Source organism: Saccopteryx leptura, chromosome 5, assembly GCF_036850995.1.
Source record: "Saccopteryx leptura isolate mSacLep1 chromosome 5, mSacLep1_pri_phased_curated, whole genome shotgun sequence".
NCBI classification, from domain to species: Eukaryota; Metazoa; Chordata; class Mammalia; order Chiroptera; family Emballonuridae; genus Saccopteryx; species Saccopteryx leptura.
In genome coordinates, this window is record NC_089507.1 from 196,743,931 (window position 1) to 196,761,645 (window position 17,715).

The 17,715-nt window shown below is 49.0% G+C and overlaps 2 protein-coding genes across 2 annotated transcripts in view; both read right to left on the reverse strand.

The window, feature by feature from the left end:
- The window catches only part of LOC136406640 (proline-rich protein HaeIII subfamily 1-like), a 34,992-nt gene extending 26,863 nt beyond the window's left edge, over positions 1–8,129 (reverse strand). Inside the window, exons 1-2 of the mRNA XM_066386603.1 lie at positions 8,030–8,129; positions 2,900–3,151 (exon numbers count right to left, since the gene is read on the reverse strand). Of these exons, the coding sequence (XP_066242700.1) occupies positions 2,900–3,151; positions 8,030–8,129 (352 nt within the window). The remainder of the gene's footprint in view (positions 1–2,899; positions 3,152–8,029) is intronic.
- PCK1 (phosphoenolpyruvate carboxykinase 1) overlaps positions 1–17,715 on the reverse strand; it is a 701,569-nt gene that overhangs the window by 368,059 nt on the left and 315,795 nt on the right. The gene's annotated exons all lie outside the window — the stretch shown is intronic.

The following is a 17,715-nucleotide window of genomic DNA, read 5'->3' on the forward strand; positions in this document are numbered from 1 at the left end:
ATCTTTAAGATTTTATTCCTTATTTATTCAAAACTTTTTCAAGATAGTGACACTGCAGAATTTGCAGACATCTGTAGCATTTTCTTCCCTGCTCCAACAACCCTGCTGGGACGGTCCCATCCCCCACACCCACAGCACGGTGGACCTCCGGGACTCTTGTGTTCCGCTGTACACGTTAGATAGAGGTTATTCCCCGTGCGCATCTGCGTCAGAACCGAAGGAAAAGAAAATAAGGTCTCCCAGGTAACCATGCCGCATACACGGGTGCTTATTGGTTTATTAATTAACCTGCACAAGTCGCCGTGCGCTGCCAGCTCTCACTTGTGCTCTGCTGCCATCATTTATAGGAATGCCGAAGGGGACGGCAGGGCGGGGCCCTGCTCCTCTCATTTGCTGCCAAGATTCAGGGCTACCAGTTACTCCTGTCAATCTGGGGTTTAATCATTTAGCAGTTGTAAAGAACTCATTAAAAACGCGGAGGTTTATTGGAAACACCTCCCGCCGCCGGTTGGGAGGCAGGCCAGACCCGGAGCCCTGTACCCACCTGCTCTGCCTGCGCCCCAGAAGGAAACCGCTGACTGGACTCATACCTGATGGGCTGGGAAGGGTGTGCGAGGGCGGGGTGGGGGCTGAGGAGTGGGCAGGGGAGTGGGGCGAGACTGCAACTCCGGGGGCCGGGTCTTTAGAAGAGTGATGCCTAGTTCTGAGCGCCTGCCCAGAACCCTGCCCACCCAGACTCAGCCTCTGCCAGCCCCTCACCCTTCCCCGAGACTGGTCTCTCCAGACCTGCATCTCTTGTTTCTCTCCTCTGTAACAACGTCATGTCCAGATACTCTAACAACCGCAGCGTTGGGTGTACTGTCCTGCTGTGGTCACTCGGGTTACAGGCAGTGATGGGGCCCCCTCCAAGCACGGGGGACACAGGGTCCAACCCGCTGCCCCTTTGCCAGCTTCGTACCCTCGCTTTGCCTAGCTGCACCCCTATTTCGGAATGTGGGTGTTGCACACAATTTTTTTTCTCTATGTCATAATTCTGGAATCTTCATCAGACCCCTCCTGCACCTCACTCATCCCTTTTAAAGCTTTTTTTTTAGTTTTATGGGTTTTCTGAGCTATTGCTTTAGTCTGGTTCCCAAGAGTTGAATAACTGGGTAGAAGATGAGATTGCAGATAGGAAGGAACTCTGAGGCACTGTCACCGCTCCTGGCCCAGCCCTTATTTAGTTATTTATATTATTATTATATTTTTTTGTGACAGAGAGACAGACACAGGGACAGATATGAACAAACAGACAGGTCAGGCCCAGTCCAGCCTTTAAAAAGAGTAAAATATATTTCAATTCTTTGCATATAATTTCACTTCTTTATTCTTCCTTTTTAAAATGTTTTTAAATTGATTTTTAAGATTTTATTCCTTACTTATTCAAAACTTTTAAAAGAGTGACACTGAAGAATTTAAGACATCTGTAGCAAAATTCTTGCCCAGGGATTGTGTGTTATCATGCCAATCATAATATCTAACATAAAGCATGCACATTTATACAAGCAAGTTCAAGGTGGGTTTTTTTTGTTTTGTTTTTACAGGGACAGACAGACAGAAACGGAGAGAGATGAGAAGCATCAATCATCAGTTTTTCGTTGCGACACCTTAGTTCATTGATTGCTTTCTCGTATGTGCCTTGACCCTGGGCCTTCAGCAGACTGAGTAACCCCTTGCTCAAGCCAGCGACCTTGGGTCCAAGCTGGTGAACTTTGCTCAAACCAGATGAGCCCGCGCTCAAGCTGGCGACCTCGGGGTCTTAAACCTGGGTCCTCCGCATCCCAGTCCGACGCTCTATCCACTGTGCCACCGCCTGGTCAGGCTCAAGGTGTTTTTTTTTTTTAAGGTGACTAGGTTTTAATTAAAAAGTTTAAATAAAACTCAGTGTTAAATAGAGTACAGTATACATATCCCATCACCCTTTGTACTTGGTCTTCCTTATCATAATATAGAGTATTTTTAATGTAATGCATGTTTTCATGTAGCTTATGCAGATGTCCCCAAGCCAGTCTGTGCGACCCACTGCATGGTCCGAATATCATCATTTCCTGTACATGCCTGTCACCAACAAGGGGAAGAGCTCTCTAGAGAACGGAGGTTAGGTTCCCGAGACCCAATACAGGCCAGACAGGCAGGGAGTGCCCAAGAGATGGAAACAAGGGTCTTTACTGCAGGTGGTTTGAACGGATACATTCAGGCTCACTTTTTAGCAGATAGCAAACATCAACATCAGTTCACCTTTGGTCTTTAACAGAGACCCAGAGACCCTCCCCTGAGGAGAGGGAGAACACATTTCTGGATTCAAAAACCATGAACCAAACGCTCAGGGTGCTCAGACTGTGGGTCCCAGTGAGCAGGGCGCATGCGTTCAGCACACACTTATGGAATGCGATCTGTGCCTGGCACCGTTCTAGGCACCGGACATGCGGCAGCCAGCAGGACAAAGTGCCTGTCCAGTGGGACTCACATTCTCCACGGCAGGCCTGTTAGGATGGCTTTATATGCACGAACCCACAGAATCCTCACATCAACCCTCTAAGAGAGATGTACAATCCTCAGAGGTTAGGTGACTATCAAGGTTACACAGTAGGCCCTGTGGTTTGGAGCATGTGCTAAACCCACAGTCTCTCTCAGGGGCGGGAATGACTCGGGCGTGGGAACAGTGTCTGGAGTTTCAGGCGTCTTCGGAAAGGCCCAGGTGCTCCGAGCTGGGGGTCCTGGGCAGGGTGCTGCGTGCCGGGGCAGGACGCGCTGTGCTCCCAGTCAGCAGTTTCACCCCTGCTCTTCCCTTTCATCCCAGGAAAGCTGGCATCATTCGTGCGAGATAAAGATCAGCCACTGAACCCATCCCAGATTGCACCTGGGACGCTGCCACCGGCTGGCGGGCCAGGGCCGAGCCGATGGCTCCCGTCGGGAGGAGTGGAGTCTGAGGCAGAGCGGACATTGGACGGGAACTCCAGGCAGGCGTTCTGCAAGCGGGTCTTTCTGGGAACAGGGTCCAGCATCCCCAGAATGTCTCCTGGCGAGCTCGTGCTGTCTTGTTTTCGTGTTAGGCACTGACGGGTCGACAAGGAGGACTGTGGTTCCACGGCACCCACGTCTGGGTTGGAAGCTGTGGAATATACACAGATGTTCCAGGTAGAGCCACACTCCCTTCCTCTCCCTTCAGGTCGATTTCCCGGCCAGCCCTACAGCCCTACAGAGGCAGGAACTGTTGAGTTTAAGGAAGTCTCCTCTATCCCCTACTGCTTCACCCTGGGAATTCCAGTTAGCTGTACACGCATAAAATGAGAAGACTCACATTTACTTCATTTTAACTTCATTTTAAACAAAGGCATTCATTCTCTGAAGAGTCAGGTGTCTGAAACACCTGCAGCTGGGCCATCAGCAGATAGGTGGGCCCAGAGGAGCGGGCTGGGACTCGGCAAGCAGGCCGCCGTTGTGAGAAGGTAGGAACAATCTAGACGCTCAGCGGTGGGGGATGGTGCCACGTCGGCCAAACCACAGGAAGGACTGAGCTGTTGTGCAACCACGGGAATAATTGTTTTCCAGGACAAAAGGACATGGGAAAATTCTCATGGTTCAGAATGAGATGATTAAAAACTGCCTTCTGAGCTGTAAGCAATGAAAGGAGTTTACATAATTACATCTCAAATGCGGAGAGAGGGAGAGAGAGAGAGAATGGCAGGAACCACGCTTCAAATAGTGACGGTGATTATATCTGGGTAGCGGAATTTTATTTTATTTTATTTTTACATTTATTTTTTTTTTTCAAATTTCCACTTCAATAACCTTTACCTTCAAGATAGTCATCAGGAACAAACATGTTATTTTAAAAGCACAAGTATCCCTTTGAGTGGTCGGAATCTGGGTGATTTTTCCTTTCTCTCTCATTTATTGCCCATTTAATTTCCAGCATAAACATAATGCTCTTAAAAGGATACGTGTGTTACTCATTTTGTTTTCCGGGGAAAGAACAGAATGTATATTCCATAAGGCAGTCCATGAGGCAGGGGGGTGGAGGGAAGTGACCCTGAATCCACAGAGAGGGAAGAGTCTGCAGCTGAAAGGGCACAGGAGATGGGTTTTAGAACCGCCCGCGCGTGCATCCTCCAGAGCTCTTGAAAGGTGTTAGAACACAGAGCGCGTAGAACAAAATGCCAAGGAGAAGAAGAGAGGGATCTACAGTGTGTCCGTTAAGTCATGGTGCACTTTTGACCGGTCACAGGAAAGCAACAAAAGACAACAGGAATGTGAAATCTGCACCAAATAGAAGGAAAACTCTCCCAGTTTCATACCTATTCAGTGCAGTTCGATGTGTGCTCACGCACAGATTTTTTAGGGCTCCTTAGGTAGCTATCCTGTATGGCCTCTACAGACTCATCACTGACTGATGGCCTACCAGAACGGGGTTTCTCCACCAAACTGCCGGTTTCCTTCAACTGCTGATCCCACCGAGTAATGTTATTCCTATGTGGTGGCGCTTCGTTATAAACGCGCCGATATTCACGTTGCACTTTGGTCATGGATTCAAATTTAGCGGCCACAGAACACACTGAACTTTCCTCTGTACTGTCCACATCTGGACTGGCATGGCCGTGGGCTGCTCCGCTGTATACACGGTGTTATGTCATCATCTGCGCATGCGCACATGCTGCCACATCATCCTACAGAAACTGGGAGGGTTTTCCTTTTATTTGGTGCAGATTTCACATTTCTGTCGTCTTTTGTTGCTTTCCTGTGACTGGTCAAAAGTGCACCATGACTTTACGGACACACTGTACTTAGATCTTCAAAAGCACGGAAATAAGACTGGATCAGTTTCTTGCTAAAGTTGTTCCCTTTCCCCTCCCCCCCTTATACTGTTGAGCCCAGGACAAGCTGTGGTGGCTCATGGTGTCCTGGGTTCTACCAGCATGTCCTGCAAGCCCGTTTTCCCATCTGCATTGGTTCAGCTCAGTGCTGTTCACCTGGGTGCTTGGCTGCGACCCGCCCTCGCCAAAGGAGGGCCCCCCACCTCCGTGCCCCCCTCCAGGTGCTCCTGTACCAAAGACGCATGCGATGGCGTTCCCCTAGTCAGACCTCACGGTGATGTTGTGGTGAAGGGGGACAGAGTTCTTATTATCCCCATTTTACAGAATGGGAAGCTGAGGCTCTGAGGGACGGAGGAACTGGTGCAAGCTTCCCCAGCCAGGCAGAGGTGAGGGCAATAGTCAGTGTCAGTTTGTCTTCTCCCAAACTGTTATGAAATTGTGCAAATGAGCTTGGAGCCCTGAGCTGACTGAAGAGCCCCCATTTCCCAGGTAGGCATTTACCTGGGAAACAGGTAAAAACTCTACTGTTATGAAGGAAGGGATGCATTTAGCTGGCCGATGGGTGACCAACAGAGATCACATGCCCACTGCCCGGGGTGTTATCTGCAAGGAGGCGGAGCTGCCTGGAAGCCGCCCCAGCCTCTGTGAACAAGGGCAGCGTCACCAGCTCTGCAGGTGCCCCAGCAGGTGAGAAGGGCTCAGGGGGTGGAACACGCCTCTTCTCCCAATTTGGGGCTGGCCCAGCAAAAGGCTATAAGTTAAGCAATTGCAGCACGGGAGTTGTCTGACACACGGCCCCGTCTTCAACAACCACTTGGTCGTTTTTCTTTTTCTTTCTTTTTTCTTAAACTAACCAGTTCAGCATGAGTCACTTTGTGGAAGCTGAGACCCTTCCCCTGAAGTGATGGTGCTCTGAAGTAAGGGGCACATCATCTCCAAGTGGACTCCCGCTTCCAGAAGATTCCAAGGAAACAAATCATTACCCAACCAGCCCAGGGCTCTGTGGTGGCGGAATTTGGCAGTTGTGGTAGGACTGCCAGATAAAACAAAACGCATACTATGTATGGGATATACTTATACTAAAAAAGTAGTTGTTGTTTATTGGAAATTCAGATTTTACTGGGCACCCTATCTTATGTTTCATCTGGCAACCCTGCTTTCACAGAGCTCTCCTCCAAGCAAAGGGAACACACGCCTTAGTGAAAGATACTACAAGACCAAAGGGGACTTCCAAACCGGAATCGGATCTTCTCACTGCCTTGATTAAAACCCATTAACCATTTCCTGCTGCTGCTCTTTGTAAACTCTGAGTGTGCATGAAATTGATGCCCCAGGGAACTTGCTAAAAGATAGGTTGTTGGGTCCCTCTCCTGGAGTTTCCTACTCAGCAGGTCTGGGTCAGGCCCAAGAATTTGCATTTTATTATTATTATTACTAAGTGACAGTCAGGGAGGCAGAGAGACAGACTCCAGCATGCGCCCCGACTGGGATTCACCTGGCAAGCCCCCTATGGGGTGATACTCTGTCCATCTGGGGCTGTTGCTCTGTTGCTTGGCAACCAAACTATATTTAATGCCTGAGGTGAGATCATGGTGCTATCCTCAGCACCCGGGGCCAACTTGCTTGAATGAGCCATGGCTGTGGGAGGGTGGTGGGGGGGGGGGAGAGAAAGAGAGAGAGAAGGAGGGACAGGGTGGAGAAGCAGATGGTTGCTTCTACGTGCCCTGATGGAGAACTGAACCTGGAACTTCCACACACTGGGGCGATGCTCTACCACTGAGCCAACCAGCCAGGGCCGAATTTGCATTTCTACCAAGTTCCCAAAGGATGATGATGCTGGTCTGGTTCCAGGTCCACAAACATCCTCTGCATTTGTGCCCCACATGGCCCTTTGTGGTCCAGCCCTGGCAACCTCTCCAGCTAATCCCACACTACTCCCCCTTGCTCACGAGGCAATCTGCAGGATCTCAAGAAAACTCTTCCTAAGTCCCCCACAGGGCCTTTGAACATGCTGTCCCCTGCCACGAACTTTGCCCCACACTATCCCCATGACCTTAGGAGGGAAGTAGTTTGATTACTCCCATTTTACAAGTGTAAAAACTGAGATTTGGAGGACCTAAGTCACTTCCCTAAAGTTAAATGGCTGAGAAGAGACAGAGTCAGAGGCTAGATTTTCATCTTCCTGTCTCCAAAGTCAGCCTCCTCCTACCACACTGCTGCCTCCCAGACTGGTGGTAACTTCTATTTCAAGCTTTTCTTGAATTGGTTTTGTGAGATTGCTACTTGATAGCTATTTATTTGCCCTCAAACCAAGCCCAGGAGATGTGGTACTTTGGATTTTGGGAAACAAGTTCAAGTTCACCCTTTTGACATCCTATCTCTCAATGTCTCAGTATTTGTCTGAAATCAAAAGTGCTAGTTCCCTCATCCCCAGACACACACATACGCAAACACATGACACACACCTAAAGGATACAGAGAAAGGTCTGACACTTAAAGTTGCCATGGCAACAGAAAGCATATTCCCTGAAACTTTTCCCAATGATAGGATGGTGTCAATTGCCTGTCTTCTTCTAGAAAACAGTTCAGCTCTTGGCATCTGCCAATAAAGGTGGGGCGAGGACCCGGGTCCAGGTCGGGGAACGGAGGCCAGGTTGTTAAGAGGGCTGAGAGGCTTCCCCTGTGCCTGCAGCCAAGCGTGGGCTCTCCTGGTTCTCAGAAGCTCTGGCTTTACCACCTTGCTTTCAATTCATTCATTCACTCATTCACACATGCAGCATGAATTCACTGAGCACACCAGGCAGTTCTGAAGCCAGGGCCCACTGGTGGAGAGAAACAGACGTGGCCTTTGGCCCCTGGTCCCCGGCGACCTCCTCATTGCTTGGACTGTGCTCAGTGCCCTCCGGGGCAGAGCCCTGTGGGGTGTATGCCAGAGCCCCCTCCAGGCTGCTGGGCTTGGGGAGAAGTAGGGTAGGAGCTGAAGTCTGGATGCAGGTCGCAATTAGCCAGGTAAAGAGGGGCAGGAGCATTCCAGGCAAGGTCTGTGGACAAACCGAGCCCTCCCCAGCCCTGCGGCTTCCTCGGCTGGGACACCCCACTTCCCATCTTCACACAGTGGCTCACTCCGGAGGTGTAGTTACCAGCTGGATGCTACCTGTTGAATAATGGATGAACACCTGCTCCATGAGGTGGGGACTGCTGCTTCTGCTCTGAACCACCGTCTTCGTCCTGGGCCCGGATACAAGGCGCCAGGAACCGCTGAGTGAAGAACGCCATGTTTGTCCGGATGTGGAGCGCAAGCATCACAGGGTAGGGTCAAGTTTCTTGCTTTCTAGTTCTAGACCAGGAGCCCACCTACCAGAACGCCCCACTGAATGGCTCTACTTCCTGTTTGGGGTTTTCCCATTCATTTTTATTTTCCTAAAAGCCATTTACTGAGTTGTCCTAGCTCTGGGTTAGGTATTTTGTGGTTGTCCGGGTTTATGTCTTCTGGGGAGTGAATAAGAAAGTTTCCAGTCTACCCCAGGAATGAATGGAGTTTAGGGCATTTCCCCCCTTTCCTCAGCAAAGACACACACATTCACCTCAGAAGAGACACAAGCAACTTTTCATGGAGTAAGCTCTCAACTGCCCACCCTCTCCTCCCCCACCAACAATTTTTTAACCTGAAAAACAAGACCGGAGTTTGACTCTTAAAAAATGTCTGATGCTATCTCCCTCTGCAGCTCCAAATTGCACAGCCAGGAGCTGGGCTGCCCTTCGTAGCAAGGCTGGATAGGGGGAGGGGGAGGAGGAGAGGGGAGAGGGGGAGGGGCAGGGTCCTAGGGGCGATGTTCTTACTGCTCCTGCAGCTGGTACTGCCCAGCAGGAAAGTGGGGCATAGAAGGGGCCAGCAAGCCAAGGACACATGACACGATGTGACCACAAACCCAGAGAGTCCCACAGCCCACGTCCCGGTCATTTCCACAATCTCTCAGATCTGCCCCCTCCGCTCCATCCTCACTGCTGGCCCCCGGCTGGACTTCTGACCACCAGGACAACTGAGGTTTGGGCAAGATAGTTCTCTGCTGGGGGAGGGGGGGGGCAGACCTGGGAATAAAAAGATGTTTAGCAGCAATCCTGGTCTCTATTCACCAGACGCCAGTTGCAATGCGAGGAAGCCCCCCCCCCATTTTGACAATCAAAAAGATGTCCAGATATCGCCAAATGTCCCCTGGGGGTGGGGAGTACAAAGATGTCCCGGGGTGAGCACCGTTAGCTCAGTCCAAGCTCTCATCTTCTCCGTTCCGCCCGCCTCCCCTCTGGCCTCCCAGCAGCCACCACCAGCTAGCGCTGCCCATGGAGGCACCTGACACGTGTCCCTTGATGGCACAACAGTAGAGCAGTGCCTGTACCGTCAGGGCCTAAGGTTTCTCCCTTTCAAATATGCCAAGGTAGCAGTGATACCTCCAAATGTCTTGGAGGTCTAAAATGTGTGGGCTGCATGCCCACCTTGCCATCATCACCTGGGGCACCAGGCTGCGAGCACCCAGCCCACCTGGGTCGCTGTCGGAGAAACCCAGGGTGACATTATACACCTTTGTGAGGATAAATTGGAACCCCTCTGCGCAGACCCTCTCCCTGCCCATTTGGTTTCAATTCTCCAAATTCTTCCATGCATTCTGCTGTCTCGATGAGATAAAATCGTGCACGTGTAAACCGAGACCCTAGAGAGCCTGGGAAAGTGCAGGCAGAAAACCAGGGTTTGGAGTTGCTGGCGCTGTCCTCCCTGAGTCCCCAGGATGCAATTTCCCTGGGCCCAGTGCCCGGGGCAAGGGGTGGGGGACCGGAAAGGGGTTCCTTCTGAACTCAGAGACTATTTCCCAGTCCAGAGCCCCAAGAAGGGTTGGGATTCCAGAGGCCACAGATACGTTCAAGGAGACAGGAATGGAGCAGCCCAAATCCTGTTCTGGGTTAAGGCCCAGCAGGGCCCACCCTCAAATGCAGCCGATGGACAGACGGGCACTGGGATGGACGCCAGGTCTCCCAGATTCTTCAAACAAAACCAGGAGTTTACATTCTTGTGTGAAGCCTTCTAATCATTAAATGTCAAGGTGCCACTAGGGGCCGGACCGGACGCACTGTCTGGCCCTGGGGCCTGTGGGCTGTGGCCTCGGCCGTCCACGCTCCTTTGGCCTTTTCCAGTTGACCTCTTGCTCTGACACATACTTGTATTTTTATTATCATTATTAATGAGCAATTACTGTGGACCAGATATGGATCTAAGGGCATGACACATCTTAGTTCATCCAATTCCCATAACAACCCTACAAAGTAAGTAGTGTTAGCATCACCCTTTGACAGATGGGGAAACTGAGGCACAAAGCGTTTTCTTCCCTTTGCCAGTGTGTTATAACCCTCTGGGCTTCCAATTAGGAAAGGCTGGTTTTTCAATTCATTTTTTTTCATTAGAACTTAAATCAGTTAGAGTTTAAAACTGATTTAAAGAGACAGAGAAAGGAAGGGTGGAGGAGAGAGACAGAAAGAGAGAGAGGGAGAGGGAAGCATTCATTTGTTGTTCCACTTAGTTGTGTGTTCATTGGCTGCTTCTCGTATGTGCCCTGACTAGGGATCGAACCCACAACCTAGGCATTGAGGGACGATGCTCTAACTGACTGAGCTAACCAGAGAGGATCTCAATTCATTTTTGAAAAGTTTATAAGTTTATCAGTGTTCCTGCTCTCTAACTAAAGCACCGTGATAGATGTTGGCATGGGCAAAGGGAGAGCGCTGATTGGCCAGGGCCCTTCCCACAGTCAAACACCTGCATCCTTCTGCCTGGCAACATCAGTGGTACCCAGAACAGGGCAGGAAGCAGGGAGTTTTGCTCCTCCTCCCCACTGAACACATTTGACAATATCTGGATACAGTCCAGTTGTCACAGCTGTGGGTAGGATGCTCCTTGCATCTTGTGAGTAGAGGCCAGGGAAGCTGCTACATATCCCACAAGGCACAGGATGGCCCCTACCACAGCGAACTATTGGGCCCCAGTCTCACAGCCAAGAGACACTGCTACAGACAGACGACACGGGGTGAGGACCTCGGCTGGGCTCCTGTCCTGCCTACAGGACCCTGGCCAAGCCCTATCCTTATCTGAGCCACAGACACTTTATGTGTAAGACGGGCCAATCAGGAGCTGTCTGAGGGCTCTGCGACCCCCAGCAGACACTGGGCCCAGACCCCCGGTGCTGAGCCTGGCACGGCGTCTGGGAGCTCAGTCAGTCAATGCTCCTTTTCATGTCTCCCCTCTTCGCTGGCACAGTGGTGCCAAGGCCCCAGGACAAAATGTTTTAGATTATGATAAAATGTGTCACATGAATTGTGGTTGAAAACATTTCTAAAGAGCCATAAATGCCGTGTTTCCTTGATTCTCAGAGGCCATTAATTGTAACAGACTTCAGTTTAATGAGAGCTCTGGCAGAGGCTCGTTGCAAGCTCTGGCAGAGGCACGAGCAAGGGGCGGGGGAGGCAATTCTGCAGTAACCGTACCTGTCGATTTCAAGGTGCACCTTAGTTCTGTCCACATTAAATGGGGTCCCAATTGCACCTCTGAGCTGGTGGCTGCATGGTGCTGCGTTAAGAGGAAATACAAACCGAATCCCCCAAAGCTTTGAGAAGCCACTTTTATCCTCATGAGAACCTATTTAAAGGGTTGAGAAGAGGGTGCTCAGAATATCAAGGAGCAAGCATTTCTGAGAATTAAACGAGGATAAATGACTCATAGCCAGTCTCAGCTCTCACTGTGAAGAATCAAGGTATAGACCGGTGTCTGCTGGGAGCAAAGCAAAGGGAGTCAACTGTCCCTCAAAGACCCTCAAATTAGATGAAATCTATAAAGGTGTAAGAAAAAGATAGAACATTTAGAAGGGTGGATGGATGGATGGGGGTGGACAGACAGACAGACGGATGGATGGACAGATGAATGGATGGATATATGAACAGCGAGATAGAAGCAGATACACAAGTGACAGATCTTTCCAGGCATGCATAATCCATTAAGGTAAAATAATAATAATAATAATAAAAAAAATAATAACGCAGCTCGCATATGGTGACACTCAAATTTGTTCCTAGAGAAGGTCACCCAAAAAGAAAATTGCTAAGCCTGTGGTGACTTCCTGGTTAAAGAAAAAGTTAAACAGACACTCAAAGAAACGGGCCCTTTTACTGACGGGAGGCTCAGAGATGTTCTTTTTTTTTTTTCCCCCCCCCCAGGTGATCTCTTCCTTGGTGTAATTTAGAAACAAGAGTCTTCAGCCTGTTTCTGTGCATGCACGTTCTCCACTCTTGCTGCCGCTGTCACTGGCCCTGCCTGCCCACCCCCGGGGTGACCGACTCGCAGCGGAGAGCAGCGGCCTCCACCCCTTGCCTTCCCCGATCCGGCTGTTGGGTTGCCAGCCTGCAGTGGAAATCTAGCAGTGCTGCCCTGCGTCTGTTCTCTGCTTCCAGTAGAAAGTGCAGTGATTGTCTTTGGGATGCCCCGCCCCTCTTCTTAGCTCACTGTTTTGGGGATATCCTGAGACTTCTCTGATTGGTTCAGGGGACCCAATGACCCAATGACCGAGTCACCCAGTTAGAGTCAATAATGCATGAAGAGATGTTTGCTGAGGCTACAAGCATCCTCTTCCACTGGATGGCAACGAGGCTGTCACACCCGGAGCTTCTGCAGCCATTTTGTAAACAAAGATTCCAATGCTGGTGTTATTGTTTGAGTCTGGAATTAAGCGGCATCTGATCCCAGTGGGTGAACCTGCACTTTGTGTTCAAGGTAAGCCAGGCTGCATTGAGTTTTCTGTCATTTGCAATCAGTAGCGGACACTATTGGTTGTTCGGGAGCTACCATGCTCTCCCCGGTCTCATCTACCCCCGAGGAAAGGTAACCCTCTCCCCAGCTCAGGGGTGCCCCTTGGTCATCTAAGGCAATTGTGGTAATCCCATTCCACTAAGTAGTGGCTGCTTCAGGTGTGGGCATTTGATGCACCTCTGGCCAGTGAGGCACGAAGAGAGGCTGCCCAAGGGCTCCTGGGAAACATCCACTGCTCTTCAACAGACACTCGACCTCCAAGGCACAGCTACTATTAAACTTGGTCTATAGCCTTGTGTGTTTCACTCTCTACACATGAATTCACTACTAAATTTCTTTCAGAAATACATAGTTTTAACTTTTGCCCAATACATTTTTTTTTTGTATTTTTCTGAAGTTGGAAACGGGGAGGCAGTCAGACAGACTCCCGCATGCACCCGACCAGAATCCACCCGGCATGCCCACCAGGGGGCAATGCTCTGCCCATCTGGGGCGTTGCTCTGTTGCAACCAGAGCCATTCTATCGCCTGAGGCAGAGGCCATGTAGCCATCCTCAGCGCCCAGGCAAACTTTGCTCCAATGGAGCCTTGGTTGCAAGAGGGAAAGAGAGAGACAGAGAGGAAGGAGAGGGGGAGGGGTGAAGAAGCAGATGGGAGCTTCTCCTGTGTGCCCTGGCCGGGAATCGAACCTGGAACTCCTGCACGCCAGGCCAACACTCTACCACTGAGCCAACCGGCCAGGGCTATCCAATAAATTTATCATAAGCAGCTTTCCAGCTCAGTGGATGCATTTCCAAAGCACAAAGATATGAGGAGTGAGAGCTTCAGAACCAGACAGGGATCATGTTCTGAGTCTGCACGACCTTGAACAAGTTATGTAATCTCTCAGCACCTCAGTTTACCCATCTGCAAATGGGGATATTTGTGGTATCTTTCTCACTACGTAGGCGGGGGGATCAAATATGATAATGTCTATTCAGGACTTAGCATGTTGACCAGACATCAGTGCACAGCAATGACTAATACTGGTTCTTCAACACTGTTTTTGTGGCTGCAGAGTACCTTTGTTACGTGATTGTGCCATGATTTGTTTATTCAACCTTTTGTTATTGGACATTTGAACTTGTGTTTGTCTTTTCAATCAACAACACTGCAGTAAAAACCCCTAGACCAAACACTAAAATAGGAAGTAGTGTCTGGGAGTCTACCTTTTGCTGGAAGGGCTGCTACTGTACAAGAAGCCTAGGATTTACCAAGAGGGGGTCAAGCTAAGCCCCACCAGTCTGCCCCTGACCCCTACCAGAGCTGCTGCCAGCTTCTCAACAGAATTTGGCCGAAAGGTTTTTTTTTTCTTTTCATTCCATCTAGGTCAACGTCAGCTCACTGTCAGAGACGGCATCAGCAAAGCAAAGCTCTGCCTGTGTGTTTATGTTTGATTTTTGTCTATGATTCACTGTGGGATGCAGGTAGTCGGACCAAAACAAGACACTACCCAGAGAGGAAAGGCAAGTCACGAGAAAGGCTATCCACCCCCACCCCCACCCCCGGGACATTCCTTGGGGTTTTTGAATGTGCCGTAAGACCAGATTCTTTAGCACAACTCATAGAGATCATGTAAAAAATGTTCTTATTGTATTAAAATATAGACCACATAAAATTTTCTGTTTACTTCCGTTAAATCTGCAATGTTGTGCAACCATCTCCACTACGATTCCCAAAACGTTTCATCAGCCCGAATGGAGACTGCTCCTGTTGGGCAGTTGCTCCTCCTCAGCTCCTCCCCTACCCCAGCTCCTGGGAATTCTGGTCTACTTTTCATACTTATGAATTTCCCTACTCTAGATATTTCATAGAAGTGAAATCATACAACATTTGTCCTCTGTGTCTGGCTTATTTCACTCAGCATAATGACTTCAAGATCCAGCCCTGGTATAACAGGTATCAGAGCTTCATTATTTCTTACAGAAGGATAATATTGCATTCTTTGTATAGACCATGTTTGTCTATCCATTCATCTGTGTATAAACACTCGGGTTCTTTCCACCTTTTGGCTACTGTGAATAATACTGCAATGAGTATTAATGTGCAAGTATCTGTTTGAGCCTGTTTTCTTTCTCCTCCTCCTCCTCCTCCTCCTCCTCCTCCTCTTCTTCTTCTTCTTCTTCTTCTTCTTCTTCTTCTTCTTCTTCTTCTTCTTCTTCGGCATATACAGAGGAGTGGAACTGCTGGGTCTCACGGTAATTCTATGTTTAACTTTGGAGAAACCGCCAGACTGTTTTTCCATAGTGGCTGCACCATTTCGCATTCACACCAGCAATGTACCAGGATCCAAATTTCACCATACCCTCATCGATACTTATTTTCCTTTAAAAAAAAATTATAGCCATCCTCATGGGTATGATGAAGTGGTATCTCATTATGGTTTTAGTTTGCATTTCCCTAATGACTAATGATATTGAGAATATTTTCAGGTGCCAATTGGCTATCTGCATATCTTCTTTGGAGAAAGGTCTATTCAAATTCTCTGCCCATTTTTAAAGTTCGGTTGCTCGTCTTTTTGTTGTTGCGTTGTAGGAGTGCTTTGTGTATTCTGGATAAGAAACCCTCATCAGGTATTTGAGTAGCAAATGGTTCCTCTCATTCTGCACATTGTTGTTTCACTTTCTTGATAATGTCCTTTGATGCAGAAAAGTTTTTAATTTTGCTAAATCCAACGCACTTATTTTTCTTTTATGGCTCTTGTTCTTGGTGTCAAACCTGTAAATCCATTGCTGAATTGTCCAAGGCTGGGGATCATTTTAAATCACTAAATATTAGCCTGACCTGTGGTGGCACAGTGGATAAAGCATCGACCTGGAAATGCTGAGGTTGCTGGTTCGAAACCCTGGGCTTGCCTGGTCAAGGCACATATGGGAGTTGATGCTTCCTGCTCCTCCCCCTTCTCTCTCTCTCTCCTTTCTAAAATGAATAAATAAAATAAAAAAATAAAAAAAATAAAAAGTTATTTTTAAAAAGTTTCTAAAAATAAATAAATAAATAAATAAATCACTGAATATTACTTGTCTCTCAAGCTCTATTACAGATCCCCTATGTCCCCTGTGGGTGAGAATGGTGAGTCCCTTACGGTCCTATCCTACCCAATGGATTAAACTAGCTAGTAGGGTAGATAGGTCATTTCACTCATTCATTCATTCATTCAGTCAGTTCAGCACTCTTCTTTTGCCCCCTTTTTTTTTTTTGGCCACTATCACCAGATCATAGTGTTAGCATAGGTAGCTAGATATTAATAAAGAAAAGGAGGAAAGGGAATCAAATATTAAAAAGCCAGCTTAATTAGGAAGCTACAGCTTCCTAGGCTCCCCAGAGGACCTCTGCATTCTTCCCCCTGGGATCTAATTCCAAAGTGAGGCAGGAAGGGGGCAGGAAGGATCCTCACCAGTCACACTGAGGGAGGAATAAAAATAGCAGAAATTCCTCTGCTGGGAGCATGCCCAGTAACAGTAGAGATGTACATGGGGAGATACACACATGTGCAGTAGGAACTAAGATGGCATCTGTGAGGGGCTCAGCCTAGCCTGGACAAAGGACCAGATTGGATAAGGGACACAGGACCCCAGAAAATCAAGGAAACGGATTGGTTAGGGGGAGGAACTAACCTTAACCCAAAAGGAATAGGAAGGAAAGTGATTGGTTCGTTTGAAAAAGTGCCCAGCCCTTCCCAAACCAGAGAGAACATAATCAGAGCCTAACAAAGGCAAGGCTCCTCTCTCTCTCTCTCTCTCTCTCTCTCTCTCTCTCTCTCTCTCTCTCTCTCGGTAACACACTCTCTCCCTGTTCATTCACATGTTCTCTCTCCATAGCAGCCACCTAGGACCCACGGCAGACTGCACAGGCCTGGGCACAGTGCCAGCTGGAGCACAGGTGGAAACACAGACTAAGCTAGCCAGATGAGGACAGGGACTGAACTGAACCAACGGCACAGAATTTGTGGCCCCTGGCCTCTGTTCTGGGCCTGGTGAAGGCAAGTTTGGACTTTTTCCACAATGGGACAGATGGAGATGAGACATCTGGAATCTGGTGCAGCCTTCCATTTCAACCCCAATAAATCTTATCACAACACCTCAACTCCCATACATGAGTGTCCTAAAATGCTTTACTCCAAGAAAGGACTCCCATTTCCACCATCAACACAAGAGGCTGCTCCAACATTCAGGCTGGCCATAGTAGCCCATCCCTCTGGCATTAGAGATTGGTCCAATGGGTTGTCATGTCACCCAAGTAACCAATGAGAACTTCTCTGGGACTGATAGACATTTGCTGGGAGAAAAATTTCTGTTTCCTTGAAGCTGGCAAGTAGGAAGCTGTGTTCTTCACTGCAGGAAGTCTCATCTGCTGGAGGCAAGAATGAGGCAGAGAAGCAAAGCAGGTTGAGACCAGCAGAGATGAGAGATAGCCAGAGGGGTGGGGAATCCTCTGCTCCAGTCCCGAGGGACCTACCTCCTTCAGCTTAGCCTTGTATCTTGTACATGTGCCCCAGAACCTCTCTAGCGACCCAGCCAGTCCAGTCCCCCTTTCCTTCAGTTCCTCGGGGCTGGGTTTGGATCCGTTGCAAATACAACCACCTTGATGTGTCCCTCCAGCCTCTACCTCCTCTTTCTGGTTTGTCAGCCCCTGAATACATCTCAGTCCCCATCGCCCTCACTATTCTGTGTCCTCTGCCCACATCCCTCTCTCCAAATCCAACTTCAAGGCTCAGTCTGTACATCTCCTTGGAGTCGCCCTGCCCTACCCCTCCCTCCAACTTCCTGGACAAAGCGGGCTGAACTCCTCCCACGGCCCCTCATAGTCCCTTATTAAGGCCTCACAGGTTTGCCATTTTGCTCACAGGTCTCTCCCCTCTGGACCATGTGCTTTTTTCTGCAGGATCTCAGTAGGTTCCAGCGGAATGACTATACCAGGGCTCACAGGCAGACGAACCAACCCTGAGCTCTGCCATTTACTTGCTATGTGAACGTTGAGC